Source organism: Gallus gallus, chromosome 1 (assembly GCF_016699485.2).
Source record: "Gallus gallus isolate bGalGal1 chromosome 1, bGalGal1.mat.broiler.GRCg7b, whole genome shotgun sequence".
NCBI lineage: Eukaryota > Metazoa > Chordata > Aves > Galliformes > Phasianidae > Gallus > Gallus gallus.
The window spans coordinates 132056702-132081119 of NC_052532.1; the positions used below are offsets into that span (position 1 = coordinate 132056702).

Below are 24418 nucleotides of genomic sequence, written 5' to 3' on the forward strand. Positions count from 1 at the left end.
CAACTCCTGTGGAAGCACCTGTCCAGCATTACACAGCAATTATAAACACATTCCACTTTAATTCACACAAGCAAACTGAAAAGTAAATCTAAAATGCTCTCTTTCTTCCCTTATTGTAACTCCTTATAAAACTCACAGGCTCATTTCTGATTTTCCTCAACCATGTTCATGTAACACAAGAGGCCTTATTTGTCAGCTGGCTTTTTATCGGTGTAGAAGGATGGTTACATACTGGGCTTCTGATGTAGCACCTTCAACACATGTGGCCTAGTTCTGCTTTTATTTTTATGAACACAAACTCATTCTCATCCTGGACTCCAAGAGTTTGGCTGCTACCTGCAGCAAAACAGTAAGGACTGCCATTATTGTCCCACCGTGTTCCATAGTTTGAAACCACCATGAGAAGAGACACTCTAAGAAATAGAGAGCAGGTTACAAAGTAGGAACACTGGATAACTGTGCCTCCTCAGCTTAAGCTGAAACCCTGGATGTAAATACAGACTGAGGGATGAGAGGCTGGAGAGCAGACCTGCAGAAAGGGATCTGGGGGTTCTTCACCAAAGTGTGGTCAGGCCCTGGAACAGGCTCCCCTGGGGTCAAGGCACTGAGCCTATTGGAGTTCAAGAAGTGTTTGGACACCACTCTCAGAGGGTTTGAATTTGGGGGGGTGCTGTGGGGAGTCAGGAGTTGGATTTGATGATCCTCATGGGGATACAGTTTCCCACAACCTTCTCCTGGGGAAACCGGCTGCTCACGGCTTGGAGAGATGTATGGTTCACTGGTCTAAAAACTGGCTGGATGGCCAGGCCCAAAGGGTCATTATGAATGAGTTAAATCCACAAATGGTGTTCTCCAGGGCTCAGTACTGGGGCTAGTTTTGTTTAAAATATTTATCAACAAGTTTGATGAAGGGATTGAGTGCACATTCAGTACATTATAAGATGACACCAAGGTGGGCAGAAGTGTTGATGTGTCAGCTGCTCTTCCCTTATCCACCAGTGCTGTAACCCCATCACAGAAAGCCACTACATTTGACAGGCACAGTTTGCCCTTTGTGGAGCCATATTGTCTATCACCAATCACCTCTTTGTCTTCCATGTTCCTTAGCACAGTCTCTACAAGGATGAGCTCCATTATCTTGTTGGGTACAGAGGCAAGATGACTGGCCTCTAGTTCCCTACATCTTCCTTTCTCCCCTTGTTTAAAAATGGGGGTTATGTTTCCCCCTTTCCAGTCAGTGATAATTTCATCAGTGCCACAGCTTCTCAAATACGATGGACAGTAGCTTAGCAACTTCATCTGCCAGATGAGCAAATTACAGTTTAAAGACCACCACCAGCTTTCCGTTAATTGTTTCAGCGAGTGCTTTTCTTTGATAGTACCACATTTCACAACAGAAAAGCACTTAAGCACATCTTAGCATTAAGCATAAAATTAACACCCACCGACTGTAATGGGAACTAAGTAATGTGCTTAATTGTTTTCTTGAACTATAGCCAACAGGACTTAAAGGAAGATAAGGAGCAGTCTCACTAGTCTAGAAAACCTATGGTTGGCTGGACTGTTTGTTTGATTGTTTGTTTTCCCCTGTGTCTACACTTTTAATTTTTGCTAATCTGAATTTTAGAAATGTACATCAGAATTTTTTCTTGGATGGACTTAAAGACCAATGCCCCACAACTGTCTTCAACATGAAGATCTGAAAGTGGCAGTTTCTGTCAACAGTGATTGAGGTTTTAAGTTCAGAGCTGGAATAAGAAACAATCTGTGATGTTTGTGATAGATAATGTAAGAAATACATCTTATTAGCTTCCATTGCCTTAATTCCCATTGTCTTTTCATGGAAAAAAAGGATTAATACTGATCAAAATGAACTTCATTTTAAATAAATGGTCCGTCAAGACCACTCTTATCATCACAAAGTGCAATTCTGCCCCTTTATTTATCATAAGTCATTGCCTCCGAAGCTGCAGATGACTGCAGTCATTTAATTCTACATTCAAACCTTTATAACTATGCTTTCTCACCTCTACTAGTAAGTCCATTTTCTTAGCTGCCAATCACTGATATTTTCTACAAAAAAAGGGGCATAAAATGAAGGCTCATTTCAATCTGTGTTTTCCCTGTTTTTGAGGTACAGCTGTAAATGGAGACAAAGAGACACGATGCTACAGGAAGTAGTGTTAACTAAATCAAGCAAGCCGTACTGCAGAGAATAAAAGCAGTTCCATTTTCACTAGTGTAGGTACACCCAGCAGGTATCACATAGGCAAAGCAGAAATGGAAAAAAAAAATAACAATAATAATAATAACGTGAAGAGGACAAAGATCCCATCCATACTACATGCTACGGACATGCGATCCAAAATTATCATAATACAAGCAGTCCTAACAGGCTTTTGAATACTTGGTCAACAAGAAACAGCCTGGCAAGACCCCCACAGCTGAGGCAGTTGACCACAACAAGCCAAAAGCTGGCAGTCTGAACAGGCAGGGTGGATCATCAGATACTTTCTTGCAGATGCTTTCTTTGCCTAGACCAGAGAAACGACAGGGGCTGCATAAAATATAAGTGTACAGCACACTGGCATATTTTAGGCAGCCACTTAAAAACCACTGAAATGGAGAAAAGTGAATGTAAGGAAACAAGTACAGTTCAACTGTACAGTGTGAAGCTCTGAAAAGCCAGTAAAAAAATGTTGGTATGCTTTATATGCTACGTACGTTTCCGAACACCGGAGCCAAACAGTTTGAAGAGGTTGCTTTTAAGAACTTTCCTAAGGCTTTTCACTGCATAGTACTGGCAAGATCCTTTTTTCTCCTAATCCCATACACACTCCAAGTGCAGGTTCTTGCAAGCTGATTCAAGAAATATGCTTATCCTCACAGAGATGATGTAATTCCCATCAATGGGAAAACGTGCTTTATTCCTCAGGTAATACAGGTTCTGGATCCAAAACTGAAAACCATGATAACCTTCCCAATGCTGCCTATTCTGTACTTTGGAAATACACCGCTAGGTCACTTAAACACAAAAGGTCGATGAAGACGTGGACACAAAATACAGACATAGAGAACTGCCTCCAATTCTGTGGCAATCTGATCGTGATAAAACAAACATATTACCTGATAAAGCCATTTTCAATCCTTTCAATATCTTCATCAGTAGTTCTGACAGACAGTCCATGCATGCCAGGGTACGAGTGCTGGGTGTTGATTTTTGCCATTTTGCTTTACATACCAACATCGAATTGACAGCTGAAACACAGGGGGGAAAAAAAGCATTTAATGAAGGCACCAAAAGCAATGTTGTTAAAAACAGTGATTTACTACAACAACGGGGCAGTAAAAAGCTAATTTAACCATCTTCATAGACAGCAATACTTACGCACATAGTATGAGAGCCGTTCCCAGATTTATTTCTAGCAGACAGAAGAAGTGCCCACGAAAGTGTAACAATGAAAATGCAGTGTAACAAAGAAAATCCACCAGGATCAATGAAAAGGTTTACCTGACAGTATATTATTCTTCTTTGTCTCCGGGGTTTCTGAATATCCACAGTGTCAGACATATTATCCATAGAGAAACTGCATTTAAACTTTAACTCAAAGACTACAGGTAGAAAGCAAGGTGGTAACATGTGCTAGGACAACTTATCCCACTTCAAGTCAACCCTCTTGTGCTAACCTGTTTCTATTTTATGATGAAGTCTCTTATTCTGAAATTGCATGCTAAGCAAACAGATCATTAGTCAAATGTATCCTTCAGCTTAATTCACAGCATCCATTCATCATACATTCTCCAAACGATGCACTAATCTTTTTTTCTGTTGCCTTCTCGTATATCATTCCTATGACAGTGCTTCAAGACAAGGCCTGTTAAGATACGTAACCATCCAACTCCTATAAGATTTAGTGTAGGAAAGATTTAGTTAGGAAAGTTATTCAACTTAATTCCTTTCCAGATGTGCCCCTCAGTGCCTTGCCAACATTAGTAAAACAGCTTTCGAGAGTCAAAACAAGTGCCTTAAAAACGACAGTCTGAAAGACTTCCACTGAAAGTCTTCACTTGAAACCCTACTCAGGAACCTTTTCTATCTGAGACGTCACTAGAAGCAATTTCTCTTGGGATCTTGCCACTGCTTCAGATCATCCAATGTCCTTTTCTCGCCTGTAATCCACTGTCTTACAGACCACACGGCATGCAACTAGCAGCAAACAAAATACAGAAAGTAAAACTCTCCCCTGCAGTGTTCCTGAAGTGAAACTCATCGCCCACTGACAGGTCTATGTTATGCATTCAGCTTCTTAAAAGACTGACACTTGACTTACCCTCTATCCAAACCCCAGAGACCCAAAGGAGATGACATCTAACTTTTCAAAGAATTTAATGTATTTCAAAATATAAGATAGACTAACGTAAATTTTGCATCCAGAAATAATGACATTGATCTGGTAATAGCCCCTGGATATCTTATTTAACACCTGGAAATCTGGTTAGTGTTTCCTATTTCTAATCTTACCTCAGCACAGGTCAACTGATACATAACTGTGTCTGATCTTAAACCGAGCCCTGCACATACCAGCTAACTTCAGCTTTTCTGGGGGGGGGAAATCAGTATTGCTACGATACATCCATATAGACAGAGGATTTTCAACCCACTCTTAGATTTGAATGTTCACTCAGAAGAGTGAACAAATGAATCAATTTAGGCTCAAAGAACACGTACAGATTATTTCTACAGTTCTGTTAAGGTATATCCATTATAAATATCAACGAATACGATTTCTTTTCAAACAATTCAGCTTCGGATAGACAAACATTTTAATCAATTAACTAGCTGGATGAGCAGGTTCCAAAGTAGATACGGTACCAAATTCCCTTATCTCCAAGAAAAATCTTCATTAACTATTTTTGAGTTATAATTCTTGCTTCTATTACAGGCTTTGCACAACAGAATTAGATCGATTACATGCAATAGTGACTTGGCGATGAGAAGATTCATTTTGCCACGGCAGTAACTCCCATTTCTCATATACTAATTGAAACATAATTCAAGGTAAGAATAAAATGTCTTTGTTCTTTTGTTACTACTGGTGGTAGCCTCCAAATTACGTTCTCACTTCCCAGGTTTGAAGGCTTGAAGTTATACAGGGAGGCTCTAACGCAGTAGCCAGGTTGTCACAACTGCTTCACTTAAAGCAGAGCAGCATGCTTCTTGCTGGCAAATTGTTGCGCACGTACAGAAAGTAAGGCACAGGAGCAAACTGCTTCTTTCTATGAATAGTTACTCTTGCTGCCTATTGCATTTCTGCTGTTTTCAGCTATACGCTGAAAGTCCAACGAAAGATAATTTAGGAGAAAAAGTGGCCAGCAGGGAGAGGGAGGTGACTGTCCCCTCTACTCAGCTCTTGTGAGGCTCCATCTGGAGTACTGCGTCCAGGCCTGGGGCTCCCAGTACAGGAAGGACGTGGAGCTCTTGGAGCGGGTCCAGAGGAGGGCCACTAAGATGATCAGAGGGCTGGAGCACCTCTCCTGTGAGGAAAGGTTGAGGGAACTGGGCTTGTTTAGCTTGGAGAAGAGAAGGTTCCTGGGAGACCACATTGTGGCCTTCCAGTACTACAAGGGAGCACATAAGCAGAAGGGGGAATGGCTGTTTATGAGGATGTATAGTAATAGGACAAGGGAGAATGGTTTTAAACTGAGACAGGGGAGGTTTAGGTTAGATATTAAGAGGAAGTTTTTCACGCAGAGGGTGGTGACGCACTGGAACAGGTTGCCCAAGGAGGCTGTGGATGCCCCATCCCTGGAGGCATTCAAGGCCAGGCTGGATGTGGCTCTGGGCAGCCTGGTCTGGTGGTTGGTGACCCTGCACATAGCAGGGGGGTTGAAACTCAATGATCATTGTGGTCCTTTTCAACTCAGGCCACTCTATGATTCCTTCAAAACTCAGCCAATTTTTTGCTGTAGTTTAAATCAAAATAGAATTTTGAGGGAGGGATGATTCCTCACTGTTCCAATCAACACCATAACTCATCCACCATTGGACTTGCACGTTATTCTACTTCAAAGCTTTAAAAGCTTGATAATGAGAAAAACAGAATGATTCATCAGTGACAGAGCACAAGCTTTTTTCTAAGGGTAGATTTCCAAAACAAAGTTAGCGCCAAGTTAAGATCATAGAACCATAGAATGGTTTGGATAGGAAGGGACCTCTAGGATCAAGTTCCAACCCCTCCACCACAGGCAGGGTTGCCAGTCACTAGATTAAGTACCAGAGCAGATTGCCCAGGGCCCCATCCAACCTGGCCTTTACCAGTACTGCCACCTAATGTAACAAAAACCCTGTCACTGGTTCTGATGATTCACTAATTGATGTCTATCTGCAGCAGCTCTTAAACTAATGTCACCTGGCTTATAATCCCCAATAAAATGAGTAACTACAGAAGTGTGAGATAATCAAAACCTAGGGGTGTAGGCATGATGTAGCTTATTTGCTGCCAACACACAGCATCTCACTGAAAAGAAACATTGGGAAAGCAATATGGCATGCTGCAAGAAATCCAGGAGACTCCAGGAGTGTGCTGAGGATAACCTCCTGGTTCAGGTAGTAGATAAATCAACCAGAGATGAAACATTAATGGACCTGCTGCTGACCAACATAAAGGAGATCATTAAAGAGGTTAAGATTGGAAGCAGCAATCATGACCTGGTTGAGTTTGCGATCTCAAGGAATACGGGCCTAGCAAAAAGTGAAGTCAGGAACCTGAACTTCAGGAGAGCAAAATTCTGGCTGTTTAAGAAATTACTGGATGGGATTCCCTGGGAAACTGTCCTTATGGACAACGGAGCAGAGCTGGCAGCTCTTCAAGGACACCTTTCTGAGCTCTCTGTCCCCCAGTATAGGAAAACAAGCAGAACAGGCAGGAAACTGGCATGGATGAGCAAGGACCTGCTGGTTAAACTGAGGGAAAAAGGGGCATGTACAGGCAGCAAAAGCGGGGATGTGAGGCTGAGGAATAATATAGGGATGCCATCAAGACATTCAGAAATGAGATCAGGAAAGCCCCAAGGCACACATGGAACAGAAGTTGGCGAGGGATGTGACCAGGGACCAAGCTGGGAGGGAGTATTGATCTGCCAGAGGGTAGAAGGGCACTACAGAGGGACCTGGCTAGACTGGATTGATGGGCCAAGGTTAACGGCATGAGTTTCAATAGGGCCAAGTGTTGGGTCCTGCATTTTGGTCACAACAACTCCAGACAACCCTACAAGCTTGGGGAGGACTAGCTGGAAAGCTGCCTGATGGAAAGGGACCTTGGTGTCCTGTTGGACAGTCAGCTGAATATGAGCCAGCAGTGTGCCCAGGTGGCCAAGAAGGCCAATGGCATCCTGGCTTGTATCAGGAATGGAGTGGTGAGCAGGACTAGGGAAGTCATCCTGCCCCTGTACTCGGCACTGGTGAGGCCTCACCTCGAGTACTGTGTTCAGTTTTGGGCACCTCAGTACAAGAAGGACATGGAGGTGCTGGAGCAGGTCCAGAGAAGGGCAACGAGGCTGGGGAAGGGCTTGGAAAATCAGCCCTATGAGGAGAGGCTGAGGGAGCTGGGGCTGTTTAGTCTGGGGAAGAGGAGGCTGAGGGGAGACATTATTGCTCTCTTCCAGTACCTGAAAGGTGCTTACAGTGAGAGCAGAGTTGGTCTCTTCTCACTGCTGACAGGTGACAGGACGAGGGGAAATGGCCTCAAGTTGCACCAGGGTAAGTTTAGGTTGGACGTTAGGAAACACTTCTTTACAGAAAGGGTGGTTAAGCACTGGAATAGGCTCTCCAGGGAGATGATTGAGTCACCATCCCTGGGTGTGTTTAAGAGCCATCTGGATGTGGTGTTCAGTGATATGATTTAGCAGAGGGTTGTCAGAGTTAGGGTACTACAGTTAGGCTGCGGTTGGACGTGATGGTCTTTGAGGTCCTTTCCAACCTGAGTAATTCTATGATTCTAAGATTCTATGATTGTGGCCTTCCAGTACTTAAAAGGGAGCTTATAATCAGGAGGGATACTGACTTTTACACAGTCTGATAGCGACAGGACAAGGGAGAACAGCTTTAAGCTAGAAGAGGGGAGATTTAGATATTCAGGAGAATTCAGAGGGCGGTAGGGCACTGGCACAGGCTGCCCAGAGAAGCTGTGGGTGCCCCATCCCTGCAGGCATTTGAGGCCAGGTTGAACAGGGCCCTGAGCAGCCTGATCTGGTGGGAGGCAGCCCTGCCCCTCGCAGGGGGGCTGAAACTAGACAATATCTAAGGTCTGTTCCAACCCAAGCTATTCCAATGACTCTGTGTTTGCTTCTGAACCAGCTGAGAAGTGAACAGTGTTTCCCTATACTTTTAAAGCTCTAAGTGTGATGTACATATTCCCAGACTTCTAATTTCTCTATCAGTACATGGAAGTTTGGTTAAAAAACACCGAGTACAGTATTTCTTTAAGACTGAAACTGGCATGGCTTCTCCAGCTGTTATTAATCTCCTGGAATTAGATACTACTAATCTGGAATTAGACACTACTAATAGATACTAGAACTGCATAGTCCTAATCTCCTGGAATGCTCTGATCATACCACTTGAGCAGTGAGTACAGAAAAGAGTTGCATGCTTTATTTAGACATTCCAAAGCCGGGCTACTGAAGAAACCACACAACTCACAGGATATAAAACCAAATACTATTTTGGATGAAAAACTACTAGCCTAGGCAGAAAGCAAGAACAGGATTAAACAGTTGACCTTCAGTGCTGCAGAAGTTTAAGAATCAGGTTTTCATATGAAAATCTGTCATTCATGACACTGAAAAGAACGAGCAGAGAGACAACATCTCAGGACAGCAAAAATTACTGCAGAAACAAAAGAGAAGTGCAGGGAATTCCAGTGACCCACACCAGCTAGATCAAGTTCACAACTTGATGGCAACTGACATGCAGTGTAGGCAAATGCAAATCAATGGATGCTGATGAAAAGCATGTAAACTACTACCTTATGTCCTTCCAAACTAATGGTACGCTCTCAGAAAGGGAATCTAAGCGTTATATATTTATATATATACAGCTCAATGAAATGTCCTTCTCAGTGCTGATGGATCTGTGCATGGCAAGTGTTAAAATCAAAAAAGAGTATTAAAAGTGCTCCATGAAATGACAGCGTGGACCTCTCTGGAATACTATTAGCCCTTCCCTTAAACAAAACACACTGCAGAGCAAATGCACAGCAGGAATGATCATGAAAGGCAAGGAATAAGAATCTTTTAATAGTTATTACTCGTTATGGCTATTTTATTTATATATTAATATTTATTATTACGAAACATTTTCATCTCATAAAGCTATGTAGGCAAACTCGGAGCTCATTTCAGAGGCCTTACAATGATTTCAGCTGTAAAATCCCAATTCAGTACACAGTGCAATCTGAGCCCCTATTCTACACTAGACCAGAGGAAAGAAATCACAGAAATACAAGCCGACTATTAGTCAGTGAAGTGCATTGATTTTTGGAAGGGGGCAGGAAGAGCGCATGGAATGTCAACACAAAGTTGTGCCACACGCGTTCAGCTGTGGTAGAGAGACAGATCGAGCACAGGACTCACAGAAATCAGCAGTGCAGGGATTTGGATGCAGGGCAGGTGTTGAGACTTCCCAAAACAACATGTTTCAGTCTTGCATGAAGCAATACTACAATATTACAAACAATACTGGCAAGTTACTGATTAATGTGAAACATTTGTTCCTTCTACACCTAGGCTCCTGAAGTATTTTAAAATGCCAGAGTCCTCCCAAGCCAGTTAAACTGGATCCAAACCTTGTTAGAGAACAAGTAGGGAGCAGTTTACAACTAGTATGGAGCTACCAGGTGTCAGGAAAACGCTGAAGGGATGAGAGGCCCTTCACACACCTTTTGCAGGGCACACAGAGAGACAGCTCCAGCTAGCTGGACCCCACGACCCTAAACCTCTACTGAAAGCAGACACTTACAAGACAGATTTAAGAACTCCACAGAGCTTGCCTTTCCATTTACAACCACAGCTGCTGCAGAGGGTTGGCTGTGGTTGGCTGCCAGCTGCTTTCCCACTCCTCAGCAGTCCATGGGAGAAAATGAAATGAAACATCTCATGTGTTGATAAAGATGGGGAGATCACTCACCAATTACTGTCACACACCAAAAAGACTTGATTTGAGGAGAATTATTTTAATCGATGCCAACTAGAACAAAGTTGGATGATAACGAAGAGAAAGCCACCTTCTTCCTCCATCTCACTCCTTTTTATCCTCAAGCTCAACTTCAGTCCTTCAATCCCCACCCCTGTACCTCCTTCTCACCAAGCAGTGCAGGAGACATGAGGTACACAGGGCTGCAGTCAGTCCATAACACCAGTCCATAACACCTCCTCAGTGCTGCTCCTCGCTCTTCACTTCTTCTTTCCTCCAATGTGGGTCCTTCCCTTGGGCTGTTGTCCTTCACAAGCTGCCCCAGCATGGCTCCTCCTTAGGCTGAAGTTCCTGTCAGGAAAGCCTATTCTTGAGTCGACTCGTCTCCATGTACTGCAGCTTCCTACAGGAAATACCTCCACTGTAGGGTTCTCCACAGGCTACAGTGTGGATAACTGCAGTAGCACGCTCCCTCTCCTCAGGATGGAAGGAATAGCAGCTCCACCAAGGGCTTCTCCACAGGCTGCAGGGACATCTCCACTCAAGCAACTGCAGCACCTCCTGTCCCCTTGCTCCCTGGAGCTGGCTCTAAGCAGCTCCCCCCAGGCTCCCCTCACAGCAGCAGCCTCCCGCTGCCAACACCTTGAATTTTCTAGAGCTCACTGACTTGTTTTTAAGCACACCGAGTCAAACTACAGAAAACAAAACTGTCTCAGGTTGCCCCAACTTTTCAGAACCAAAGAATCTTCTGATGTCAGACAGAAAAATAAAACCCATCCAAAACACCCCGAGCTCTTGAAAAACTGACATCTCTCCCAGGACTTAAGCAGAGTTTCAGCATGCTTTCTCAGTTTTTCTATTCTTGCTACCAGCTAACTGACAGGAACAGATAACACTGCACTCGTGATTATTGCTTTTTGGTACACAAACCACCGAGACTAAACAAGAGCTACATGAGAAATATGTATTATCCTACTAAAGATGCAGTATATCACACTGCTACTGCTATACTGATAGCTCTTCCTATTCCAAACACAAGTAGCTAATGCACCAGGCAATCCTCTTCCTCATGGGTGAAATAGTAACTAACACAGTGTCAAATTCTTTTATGTGCACTGTTTGGTATAAAAGATCCATTTTACCAAGACAGCCAGTTGTCTAAAGACAAGCATGAGTTCAAGCAAGAAATAAAAATTTCAAATTCATATGAGCATTTCCTAAGTTTGAAAATTTGGTCCTATTCATTTCTTCATAGCTACAATATTAAAGACTTAGGACTAAAGGTATAAAGGCTGCAGGATCTAACTTTTAGGAACTGTATCACTAAGTAGCTTTGCCAAGTCAAGCATCCAGGTTTCCCAGAGAAGGCGTGCTGAAAATCGGGTACTCAAGACAAAACAACGAGAGAGCATCCAAAGAAGTGCAACGAAGATGGGATAGGGTCTGTAGGGCAAGGTGTGTGAGGAGCGGCTGAGGCCCCTGGGTGTGCTCAGCGCAGAGTAGCTGAGGGGAGGCCTCATGGCGGCTGCAGCTCCTCACAGGGAGCGGAGGGGCAGCGCTGAGCTCTGCTCTGTGTGACAGCGACAGGGCCCGAGGGAACGGCATGGAGCTGTCAGGGGAGGGGCAGCTGGGGGTGAGGGAAAGGGGCTGCACCACAGGGCGGTGGGCATGGAACGGGCTGCACAGGGCTGTGGGCACGGCTGTGTGGAGCCAGGAGTTGGACTTGATCCTCGTGGATGCCTTCCAACCCAGGACATTATTTACTCCTTTAAGGAAGCTACCTATGCCAACCCGTAGTAAATGACTGAGGCTAAACCAGGAGACTGTGAAAACAACCAGGCATCTAACTCCTGCCCGAAAAGTAGGTGGCTCACAGCTCACAGCCCTAACTCCATCTCTCCCTTTCTGAAGTCTAATCACCCATGGGTGCCAAACTGCACTGTGCTTAGGACCTGCACGTCAAAAACGAGAAAGTTTTCAAGTCTGCTCCAAATCAAGCAAGCCAAAAGCAGGTTCTCTCCTTTCACTCCTGCACACTCATGGGTTCGCTGTGCTCTGAGAACGCCTCTGAGCAGCTTTATGGCTTAGGATTTTGACAATTTGACGCAGGCTTAGCAGAAGTAACTAAATAATAAATACGTGAATAAATAAGTAGACAGATACCACACACAGGCGTACATATAAATAGTACTGATTACATCCAATTTAGGAAGCTGCTATCTATCAGCTAAGCCACCAAAACGAACTGGGTAGCTTGTCAAAACTGTGCGACCATACATTTCATAGAATCACAGAATCACCAAGGTTGGAAAAGACCCACAGGATCATCCAGTCCAACCATTCACCCATCACCAACGATTCTCACTAAGCCATGTCCCTCAACGCAACGTCCACAACGTCCATTTGAGCTTAAGCATCTGTGAAAGAGGTTTGAATCTGGATATTCTCCCTCCATCGAGATGCCACATTTGGGCTACTACAGCAGTTCCCATTTTGGACAGAACATGTCAACTCTAACTCAATTCAAAATTGCTGACGAAGCAAACGTCTATTAAAACTTCTGATATGAAGCGTCTTTGTTTATCACGTCCTGAGGGCAGACGGAGCTGTTTCTTAAAGCTTATTTGTTGAGACACAAAGCACTACAAACAAATAGCACAGCAGGAATGCAAGAACAGCTTTTCAAGGTGAAACATTTATCACTGCCACAGAGTAACAGGTGACTTTCCAGGTGATTACACAATGGATCTTACGTACTTGTGTAGTTGGTAGTATACTGTTGTTCTTGAGGCTTTCAAAATCGTTCTACTTATTGCTAATGGAAGCGTTGATAAGCTGCATTGGATCACTTACATCATTTTAGTTAAGACACACTCCAAATCCTCACACGGCCTCTCAGGTTCAACCCTGGTAAGCCTTCGGGATTTATTTTGGGCTTTGACCTCCACCTACATGATCCTTGTTACATCACTTGGTAAGAGTTGTAGTTCAGCCGCAGGAGTGCTGTGTAGATTACGCATGGCAGCCAGCAGTCCGCGATGTATTAACCAGCACAGGCAGCGTGTGGATTTCTGAGACTGCAGAAATTAAGCGAGGGCATGATTTGAAGATGATGGTTCAACAGTTCCTTTCAGTGACTCGGAGGCTTCCAAATTAACCTGCAGACTGTATGGTGGCAAACTCTCACAGAAATGAGCTTTGCATAAAGGCTACTGAAGCAAGCCCAAAGCAATGGAGAAATAACAAGCGGGCTGCACCACCACCGTGCCCTCATCAATGTCTACAACTAACACCTAAGAACACCAGCTCTTAAACCTGGTTGGCGCTTTCAAATGAACGCTTTTCAAATGTTACGGCTCTCTGGTGAATCACATTGTTTTCTACAGTCTGTGGGCACTGCTGTCTCCTAAAAAATGCACGTTATTTGCATTCATCACCTCGTAAACTCAGTACTGAAGATCTGTCAAAGACACTTCTCCACACAGTACTCCAGGATGTGCACATATTACATGCAACGCTGCATATTCATGCCTGTATAATTGAGTTTCAGAATGAGATGCATACGATTATCCTTGATCCATTCAATGGCTGCGTCCTCGATGCCCTGAAGCAGAAAAATAATCTTTTAAATAATAATCTTTTGAATTATTTGGCTTGGGTTGCCCCTCTGTTTCTATGAATTATTAACAATACCTGACAGTTTGCTGATTTACTCCATTTTTTTTGTAGAATGTTTTCTATGAATGTATTATTTTTTAGACTGGAAGCTGTTCAGGAGAAAACAGCTGTGTACACTGAACACAGCATTGTAAATTACAGCACAGTAAGTTACAGATTACAGCTGGGTGGACAACCAAGGCACACTGTGCTTTTTCTGTTGCCAGCGTGGATTACTACGCTGCAGGTATCCATGTTTACGTACAGAACACAAGCTCCCCACAGGGCTTCTGGCTAAAATCTGGCACTTCTTCCGACATTTCCGTCAGGGCATTTAATTGCCAAAGAAACTGCTCAAAGTGAACACGATTGGGCGTGAATACAGCCCGAACACATCGGATTCACATCTCCATAAGGATATTTATAAAAGGCAGTATGTGAGCATGTGCATGCGTGTGAATGTCGCCCCTCGAACCCGCTCCCTGCCCACTCCATGCAAACTGCCCCAGCCATCCCGCCTGGCTGGGGAAGGAAGGCAGGAGAGGCGATTTGTGTCACGTTTCACAGGCGGCAAGGAGGCACTGGGCAGAAGAGGATTTAAGAGATTCTAATGAAAGAGACGGCAAGGCTGGAGAAGCCTGCAGGATAACGTGCCGAACTGAAACGACAGCGCTGAGCGCAAAGTGGATGACAAAGCCTGAGACGCACAGGGGTGCAGCGAAGGCAGAGCAGAGATGCTGACATGGGAGGATGCTGTGCCATTTTTTAAGCTGATGCTCTCTATCTCCTGACGCTAACCACTTGTTTGCCACCATTACCCGTGGCCGATCAGACATCCCGACAGCCCCACCAGCATACCAACTACTGCGTTGCTTTCTAATCAGATGGCTTTAGCTGCACTTAACATCATTTCTCCAGAGATTTAAAGCACCGTCCGAGTCACTCTTCCACACGAGTCACTCTTCCATACGTTCCTCCGGCTTTTTCCTTCCAGACAGCACTCAGGCTGCGCTTCAGAGACATACACCGACCACAGCAATTACTGGACCTCGCACACCCGTAAGTGTATTTTTACACTGCACAAGTTTTGCAAAAGATGTCATGTTACCAGAAGCAAAAGCAATGCACGGCAGCACCGGGAACCACAGGAAGCAATTCGCTTTCACAGCCCTCACAGCATTTGCTCCATTCTCTTCGAGCAGGACAGCCTCAGGTATATACCTGAGCCTCAGGTATACGCCCTACATACCGCAGGCCCCAGGCTGGAGACACACAGATCGACCAGCTGAAGTTATACCACAGGCACAAAAGAGCCGCCAAGTGACGTTCCTACCGCAAACTTGCGAGTAACGGTCTCTCACCCAGGCAGGACGCGACACGCGCTGCTTTCTCCCATACTCACCCTCCACGCCTCCCTCGGCAATATCCGGACCCAAACTTTCTCGGCGCCCGCTCCCCGCGGCGCTGCCCGCTGCCCGCTGCCGTGCGGCGGCGGTACCCCCGCGGGGGCGGCGGGGCGAGGCGGGGCGGGGTGGGGCAGAGCAGCGCCCACCACGGCCGGCCCTCAGCGCGGCGAGGGCGGATTACAGGCAAAGCCCGCGCGCGTAAACCGGCCTGACGGGGAAAAGCCGCTCGAAGGGCTTTGCGATCCTGTTAAGTGCTCGGAAAGGATCAACATGTCAAAGCCGCACGGCGGCCCCGGCACATTTCTCGCCACGCCGAGCCGCCTCAACCCCTCTCGGTCCGACGGGCTCCGGGGGGCCGCGGATGCCTTCCGCCGCCGCCCCGCGCTCCGTGCTGAGGGGAGAGGGCGGGCGGACAGGTTCCGCGCCGTGCCCGCCAATCCCGGCGCCTCGCACACGCCGCCTTCCACCGCCAGAGCCCGGCCCACCCGCCGGCAGCGGCCGTGCTTAGAGGGCGGTTCTGCGCGGGAATGCTGCTGCCAGCTGGGAACCCGGGGGAGCGGGTTCGGCCGTGAGGGCGCCTGGCCTCCACCCCGCCGTGCCTGCGGGTCCGGGCGGGCAGCGTGAGGGGACGGCGTCTCACGGCGCGGGTGGGAGCGGTACCTTCTCCGTGAGGGAAAGCACTCTCCCCTCGGTGCACTGCTGAATGAGTTTTTTCCTCAGTATTCTGCCCCTAAACCGGTACCAGGCAGCTAACTGTCGCAGAATCACTGAATCATAGACGTTGGAAGGAACCTCTGCAGATCCAGCTCCTCTGGAATACAACTCCCTACCAAAGCAGGTCCCACAGGGAAGCATCCAGGCAGGCCTTGAATATCTTCAGAGAAGGAGACTCCTCTCTGGGCAGCCTGTTCCAGTGCTCTGTCACCCTCACAGTAAAGTAGTACCTATCACCAGTATTTCACCACTAAACCACGTCCCTCAGTACAGCATCTAAACGTTTCTTGAACACCTCCTGACTGAGGTGTTGAACACCACCCTGAACACAGGGGACTGTGAATCCACCACATCCCTGGGCAGCCCGTTCCAGTGTCTGACCTCTCTCTTAGAGAAGTATTTCCTAAAGTCCAACCTGAATCACCTCCGGTGCAACTTGAGGCCATTCCCTCTAGTCCTATTGCTAGTTACATGGGAGAAGAGACTGACTCTTACCTCACCGTAACTTCCCTTCAATTCATCGTAGAGAGCGATAAGGTCAACCTTTCTCCAAACTGAACAATCCCAGTTCCCTCAACCACTCCCGATAAGACTTGTGCTCCAAAACACTCAACAGCTTATTTGCCCTTCTCTGGACACTCTCCAGAGCCTCAGTTTCTTTCCTGTAGTGAGGGGCCTAAAACTGAACAAAGTACTCAAGGTGTGGCCTCACCAATGCTGAGTACAGAGGGACAATCACTTCCCTGCTCCTGCTGGCAGCACTATTTTCTGATAGAAGCCAGGATGCCACTGGCCTTCTTGGCCACCTGGGCACACTGCTGGCTCATGTTCAGCCAAGTGTCAACCAACACTCTCAGGTCCATTTCTTTCACACAGTCTTCCAGCCACTCTGTCCCAAGACAATAGTGTTGCCTGGGGTTGTTGTGGCCAAAGTGTAGGATCTGGCTCTTGGTCTTGTTGAACTTCATCCTATTGGCCTTAGCCCTGCGATACAGCCTGTCCAGGTCACTCTATAGGGCCTCCTTCCCCCAGCCATATTGACACTTCCTGCCAGCTTGGTTGTCATCTGCAAACTTACTGAGGGTGCACTCAGTGCCCTTATCCAAGTCATCAATAAAGATATGAAACGGGGCAAGCCCTGGTACTGACCCATTGGGAACACCACTCATGACTCCCTAGAAGTTCCCTTTCTTTCTTGAACTGAGGAGCCCAGAGCTCAACACAGCAGTACAGATGTGGCCTCACCAGGACAGAGGAGAGGGGAAAGATCACCTCCCTCACCCTGCCGGTCACACTCTTTTCAATGCACCCCAGGATACCATTGGCCTTCTTGAACACAAGGGCACACTGATGGCTCATGGCCAACATGCTGCTCATCAGGACACCCAGATCCTTCTCTGCAGAGCTCCTCTCAGCAGGTCAGCCCCTAACCTGTACTGATGCATTCTCCTCATTTTGTCACACTTAAGATCCCTGAAGTCTTTCACACTTCTCTGAAATTCATCTGATTCTGATCATGCTTTTTGTAGGGGCCAGAAAAGCTGGAAACAAAATGCTGTGTGTGAAAGGTCCATAAAATGCCTCTTCAGCTGGAAAGAAAAAAAAAAAAAGAATCAGTAAAAGGCATGTCATTCATCACTGAGAAGCTGCTGCACAGTGTCAGTTCAGACAGATTGAACAAAACATGACACCAAAAGTACATGTAATTGCTCGGGTTCATGGAGAGGGACAGAATTACCCATGGCTCCCCTGTTTTGAGAATTATTTTACATAAGAAAGATTAAGAACATCACACAACAAACAGTAACCAGAGAAAAACCTAAAACTCTTAAAGCCCAATCAGAAATTCAAGGGCTTTTTCTGAAATACTTATCACAGCCATCTTCAGAATAGCAGGGTGGGTTGGTTTTTTTTGTTTGTTTGTTTGTTTTGTTTTGTTTGTTTGTTTGTTTTGGTCAAAGTAGAAATGCACAGGAAGGTAGAAAATACTTGAAGAGCTTTTTCTCATCCTTTGCTACCTTACTGCCTCCTGTAGATTCCCAGCAGTTTCTTGGAAGTGGTGGCCTGGGAACAAGCCTAGCAGGAGGGCATAAACACACTTGGCCAGTAGCACTAAGTACAGCAAACTGACAAAGACATTTAATTGCCATTTACTGTTACCAGTCACGGTCTAAGTAGTAGGCATAGATGAAGAGGCAGAAATCCATCCTGAGCTCTGTAGTTAAATCTGACAACATGTTCCAGTTCTACAAAATATTTATTCCTGCGTGACAATAATGCTCTTATTCAAACCTATTTACCAGTAGGTATCAACATACCAGTAGCTGAATTTGGCCAGTTATTTAGGTATCAAAGACAACAGGAAAACAAGAAAAAGAAATACCTTTTCACTTTTCCATTTCCTGATTTGTTAGATATAGGAAAAAAATACTCATAGACAGCAAATAAGTATTCCTTCTATTCATCATTCTCTTAATTTCCATACTACTTTTCTCCCAAGTCCAGCCAGCCCTTTGTACAATCATTACAACAGTCCTCTGAGAGCCATCAACAGGTAGGTTCCATGTGCTGACAACTGCAAGGCATCAGGCATCAAAGTAGTTATGTTCAGCAAGGCATTGCTGATCATTTAACTCACTGATCTGAAATTGTTGGGCTCTGATAACAGAAAACGTAACCATGAATTACCACCTCTGATTTCAACAAAGTATTTTGTAGTTTTATATGCAGATTAAATATTAAATCCGTTCCACGCTGTCTGAAATTCAGCAAAGCATCACTGATAGCTTGCAGCTGGCAATTATAATCAATAAGAAAGGGAACATCTGGAGTTCAGAATAAAAGAGAAAAAGAGAAAAGAAAAATCAACTCCTCCTGCTACGGTCTTCCATGTCTTTTTCCTTGGCTACCCGTTATTTTTCTCTCTCATATCTTTCTTTCTCATTTTATTCTTTTCCAAATTATATAGAGCTTCCAAGTGAAATTCCTCGGCTGTCAGTCCATTCTGAATTCCTTCTATTGTTTTATTTCATCTCTTGTGTTGTGAACCCTCAAGGCCCTGTTCAACTGCACCCATCTACTTCTGTCTTTCATGTTTTCTTGTTTCGCTTTTGTGCCAGGAATTTTGTTTTATAGTGCTTTTATTCTGGCTTCACTGAAGATAACTGCCAATGCCCGTATTTCAGCTTTCATAGTTTATTTTGAAGTCCAGAAGAATGATAATATTTAAGTGATATTTAACCAGTGAATTTCTGTCTAGAAACTTCAGAGAATCACAGAAGCACAGGATGGCTGAGGCTGGCAGGGACCTCTGGGTCCCTCTGGGCCAGCCCCTGCTCCAGCAGTGCCACCCAGAGCAGGGTGCCCAGGCCCACAGGCCAGGCGACATTCTGGAGACCCCCAAGGAGGAGACCCCACAGCCTCTGGGCAGTCAGTGCCACTTCTCCATCACACACATAGCACAAAAGTGCTGCCTCATGTTCTGAGGAAACATCCTGTGGACCGGTTTGTGCCCTTTGCCTCTCATCCTCTCACTGGGCATCACTGAAAAAAGCCTGGCTGTGTCCTCTTTGCACCCTCCCTTCAGGTATTTATAGGCATTGATGAGATTCACTTTGAAATTCCTTTCCTCCAGGATGAACAGTCCCGGCTCTCTCAGCCCCTCCTCATAGGAAAGATGCTTCAGGCCCTTCATCATCTTTGTGGTCCAGTGCTGGACTCTTTCCAGTATGTCCTGGTCTCTTGTTCTGGAGGGCCCAGAACAGCGCTCCAGGGACAGCCCCACCAATGCTGAGAGGAAGAATCACCTTCACCAACCTGCTGGCAATCCTTCACCTGCAGGTAAAGAGAGGTGAGCTTGTTGCATTAGACACTAAGCCTCTGCCACTGATGCCTGCTGCCACTCAAGATTTGCTTCCTAGGTAGTTTGGAGGAAGGAGTGACTTCTGAATAAGGAACCAGCTGGAATGCAGATGATCTAGATGTTGTCTCTTAGCTTTTTTTACTGATCTTTTTGTGCCTCAGTTGCCACTTTTCAAGCAAGAATCATTTTCTAGCTTACAAATAATAACCAGAATAGCTCAAGGAATATCTGTCGGTTGTTAGACGTTACACTTCAACTGTTGAGCATAGGCAGAAACATGCAAGGTGCTCACTTTATTCCAGAGTGAAGTGACTCTAGTTTCTTCCTCTGTGAGAAAATTCTTAGGACCTGAGGCAAATCACTGAGGTCTGTCTCTACAGTGAAGTATGTGAGTGTTAAACTGCTGGGGAAATCAAATGCCTCTGCGGTACCAAACTTTATATATCCTGATGCACCTCAGTTGTTGATCGTTCTCCAGATCTGAGGCTTTGATGATGAGGTTCTGCTATGAGAGGCGTTAGCCATTATACCACTAGTTCTCCCAGGACTGCCGTGGTTTGCAGTAAAGCACCTCCAGGATGCTGACAGAAGAATAAGGCTGTTTAAAATCTCATTTTCTTCAAGTTCAGAAGTCATCATTTCCTGTTTGCGCTGCAGTTGTTACCCATTTCTTCTGATTGTTCCGCTTCAAAGGAGTTAAATGAACGAAAATCTGTGCAATAATTGGACTGAAATGCAAACCTGAGGAGAGCTCATTTGGTTTCATCCCCAAGAGGAACACTGATTAGCTCTGCTTAAAAAGCCGCTGGCATTTAAACAGCTCGAGTTATGATTTGGAGCCCAGCTACAAGAAACAAAAAGCTTCAAACGGTACACATGCAATAAGGTGTAAGCAAGGGGGAAAGGATAGGGCTGTGTGCAATACTCACCTCAGCTGAATGAGCTTTTCTTTGGTTTGAATAAAAATGAATGCAAAATCCACAGCAGCGGGCTCTGCGTCCCACTGAAATCAATGGATAGCATCCTACAGAGCTTTGTATCCTTGATATATAAATGAAGCCCTTAGCAGCCCCCAAAAGCCAGTCATTTTTATAGGCAAAATCGCAGTACAAGACATTACAGGCTAAGCTTTCAGAAGATTGATGTTAGTGCCAAGGCAATAGAGGTATTTGCATAAGAGCAGACCAAAGCCCAGACAGATAAGGACGTTGGCTGCCTGGTGCCTTATTGAGCACCCAGCTCTGAGGGATGGGAAACACACAGCTCCCAGCCTGGAAGCTGCCACTGCCTGCAGGCGTGCCTGGTAACTTGTGTGTGGTCCTGTGGGGAGCTGGAGAGATGCTGCTGTGAATTCTCATACAACGCTGCTCAACCAAGCGTGATTTGCAAATGCATCCTTATTAGGGTTTCCCAGGTGAGCAACTTGGGATAGTTGGTGTGCGCAAGCATGCTTATATTTTATGTTGCTTCTCAGGACAGTCCTCTCTCTTGGGGAAAATGAAATGATTCTGCTCTCTCCAAGGGAATTTCTGTGAAGTACGTGTCAGGCCTGACTGGTCAGGATGCAGCCTGGCTCTTCCAAACAGGCACTTTCAGTCACATAATGGTGTTCCGTTAGCAGCAAGCACAGGGAAAGGAGATGCTGATGTGGAACTTACAGCAAGGCTTCAAAGCTTTTCTCATTACGCTTTTGGCAGGCAGCTGCTGTTACTGCTGGGCCTCACTAAGGAGCTGTGGAAGCTCAGGTGGCAGTCTGCAGTCAGATGTTAACGATGACACAATGAAAACATCTCTTTCACAACTCATAAATATCTGTGTTTGGATCTAACAAGGTAAGGGTGTCAATATACCTCTGCTAACTTCACCTGTGTTTTGACTGAGCTCCTCACTGGGCTGTACACAGACAACAGAGAGGGGCCTCAGTGTGCCATCAGTGCTGGGGGCATGAAGAACCAGCTTTGTGGAAAACTTACACTGGCTGACCTGAAAAACCCAATGTTAGCTTTTATAATTTTCCCTCTCTTTCAGTTCAGGGTTTCCTCTGAGGCACCTTTGCTGCACTGCCTACTTATTCATATGTATTCATATTCTAAAGTAAGTAGGATTAGCAGCCTGCAAAGGGACTGCCGCTGATGCCTCTTGAATTGGCAGTGAGACAGAAGAACTCATGCGATTAATCCTGCTAAGATCCTGCACAGCTGATAAGAATTAACCCTGCTTGCACCTGCCTACACACAGAATAACGAGTACTGGCTGAGTTGGTGCTGGTTACGATGGGAAGGAAAGAAATGTTTTGGCAGATAATATTCATAACGGTCATCTGCCCATTTATTGTCTTCTATATGGAGAATAGCACTGAAGGACAAGATTCGTGCCCCTAGAAAACAGTATTTTCAACTTTATTCTTAAGCTCTTTCCTTGCAAAGAGAGATGGGGATTCCTAGAAAGCAGTGTGCTAGAGGTTTTTCTGCCAAAGTCGCAAGCCTGAGCTTTAGATACGTTTGCTGTGCTACTGAGAGACTGGGGAGAAGCGCACAGCAGTTTCCTCCTGCTGCTTGCATTGCCATGGAGTTGTCTTTCAAGGAGAGAAACCTGTAAGTCCTCTGGGCTTTAGAACTTCTTTTTCTGTGGCAAATAGTATGTTACTGTTGGGATGTTTCACTTGCCTCAACTTTATCCTCAAAGCGTGGCTCAATCTGATTAGGTGGCTGCATGAACAGCAGATGAATTGTGCGTTCCTCTTATTCAGAGGTATGCAGCCCAGAAGTCTCTTTTACATGGAGATTCTGATTGTGAGAGCTCATTCACGTGTGCGCTTTCAACACACAGAAGAAGAGAAGTGTCTTCTCCAAAATCTCTTAAACGGAAATGATTGCCACCTACAATGAAACTCCACTGAACTTTCACAATGTCAAATAAAGATATAGTATTAAAAAAAAAGAAAAAAGGAAAGAAAGAAAATAGACTTGACAAGTTTCTGTTTGCTAAGCTAAGGCTCCAGCACTCAGCAGCATCCAAGTGTGATTGGGTTATTCTTCACACTGCAGGAATTGCAGGTATTTCCAAGAATACATTTCCTACATATGAACTACTGAAAAGTGGCACTGTGGCACATTATTTTCCCCAAAACCACACGCAAGGTAGGGCATTTGGCTGCAGCTCTGCTCTGCTGTTTTCAAAGAACAGCCAAAAAAAGACCAGGATGGTACTCAGGAAATCACTGTTCCACGCAGAAGTCTGTAGTTACTTTAATCCTTTTGCTTACACATCGTTTGCAGGAGTGAACAGTAGAGGGTGTCAGCCTAAAGGAAAACTATAGTTCATTGTATAGGATATGTCCCGTTTGTCATAAATAGCAAAAAAAGTCACTCCCTGTGAAGCTGTGGCTCTGTATAAAGGACACCAAAGGACCCATCCAGTGTGTTTTCTTCAACACCAGAATAAGGAAATAAATTGCATACAAATCCCTTTTCCCAGTCTCAACAAATTATATAATTTTCCAGTGCATCAGCCACTTGAATCAACCAGGAATAAGTGGGTGGGCATTTCTGAATGTCCCCATAAGTTCCTGTCTATTTAGGTACCCCAGGGGCCATGATTGCCTTTGAGCAATGCTATGGGAACATCTGGCTCCTGGCATAGCTGAGATCCCAGCAAACAGCCCAGTGCTCTTCTGTGAGACAGTAACTTCCTTTCTCATCTGCTTTGCCAAGCTGACATAAGAAAAGAGCCGTGGGGGCTTCTTTCTTCTGCTGGTGTAGCAGAAGAACAAACAAAGAGAGCAAATGTGTCAGGTGAAAATGCACGCCAGCAGAGAACGGCACTTGGAGAGCCTGAGGCTCCCTGTGCAGCTGAACCCTCCCACCCATGGGGCGCAAACTAAATCTGTTGCTACTTCCTCTGTTTCTATTATCCAACTGGAAGACCTGGCTTGCCATCAGAAAGTGTCCAAATAATAGTTATGTTAATGTTTTCATGTCATTTATGACAATATTTCAGACTTGAATGATTTTCCAATGAACGTTGCAGAGCAGATAAGTGTTCCCTTGGTGACTTTCTGGGCAGCAGCTCATTAGAAGTTTTAGTGGCATCTTTTGTGGTGTGCCTTGGCATCAGTAGGTATGCCTTTGTTTTCTACGGACAAAATTATTTCTTCCACTCCTCTTCAAATAATCAAGCGGTCTCTTTTGGATGTAATGGATATAAGCAGACAAACCTGAGATGTTCCTGAAGTATTCACCAAAAGAACGACTCCACTGACAGGGCTCAGAGCTCTTGTGGGCGCTGGGGATTATCTGTGGATACAGTATTCATATTATTTGGGGCCATGCTGAAAAGAGCAGAACCGCAGTGCTATTGAGCATCTCTAACCCCAATCCTAACCCCTAATCCTAACCTGTAAACCTATCCCTAACCCTAAGCCTATCCATAGCCCTAACCCTATCGATAAGCTAACCCTATGGATACCCTACTGCACAGCTCACTTGAAGGCCCAAGCCCCATAAACTAATCCAAGGAAAACAAGGCAAAGCAATGGATGAACCAATGCACAAGTATAGGATGTAATAGAAAAATATACAAGATACG

The 24418-nt window shown here is 45.3% G+C and overlaps 1 protein-coding gene across 2 annotated transcripts in view; it reads right to left on the reverse strand.

Annotated features, from left to right (window-relative positions):
• CNGA3 (cyclic nucleotide gated channel alpha 3) overlaps nt 1-15665 on the reverse strand; it is a 32751-nt gene extending 17086 nt beyond the window's left edge. For both annotated transcript variants that reach the window (NM_001396963.1, NM_205221.2), the window contains exons 1-2: nt 15252-15665; nt 3127-3258 (exon numbers count right to left, since the gene is read on the reverse strand). In NM_001396963.1, coding sequence (NP_001383892.1) covers nt 3127-3227 — 101 coding nt within the window. In that variant the 5' untranslated portion in view covers nt 3228-3258; nt 15252-15665. The remainder of the gene's footprint in view (nt 1-3126; nt 3259-15251) is intronic.
• Nucleotides 15666-24418: the final 8753 nt, after the last annotated feature.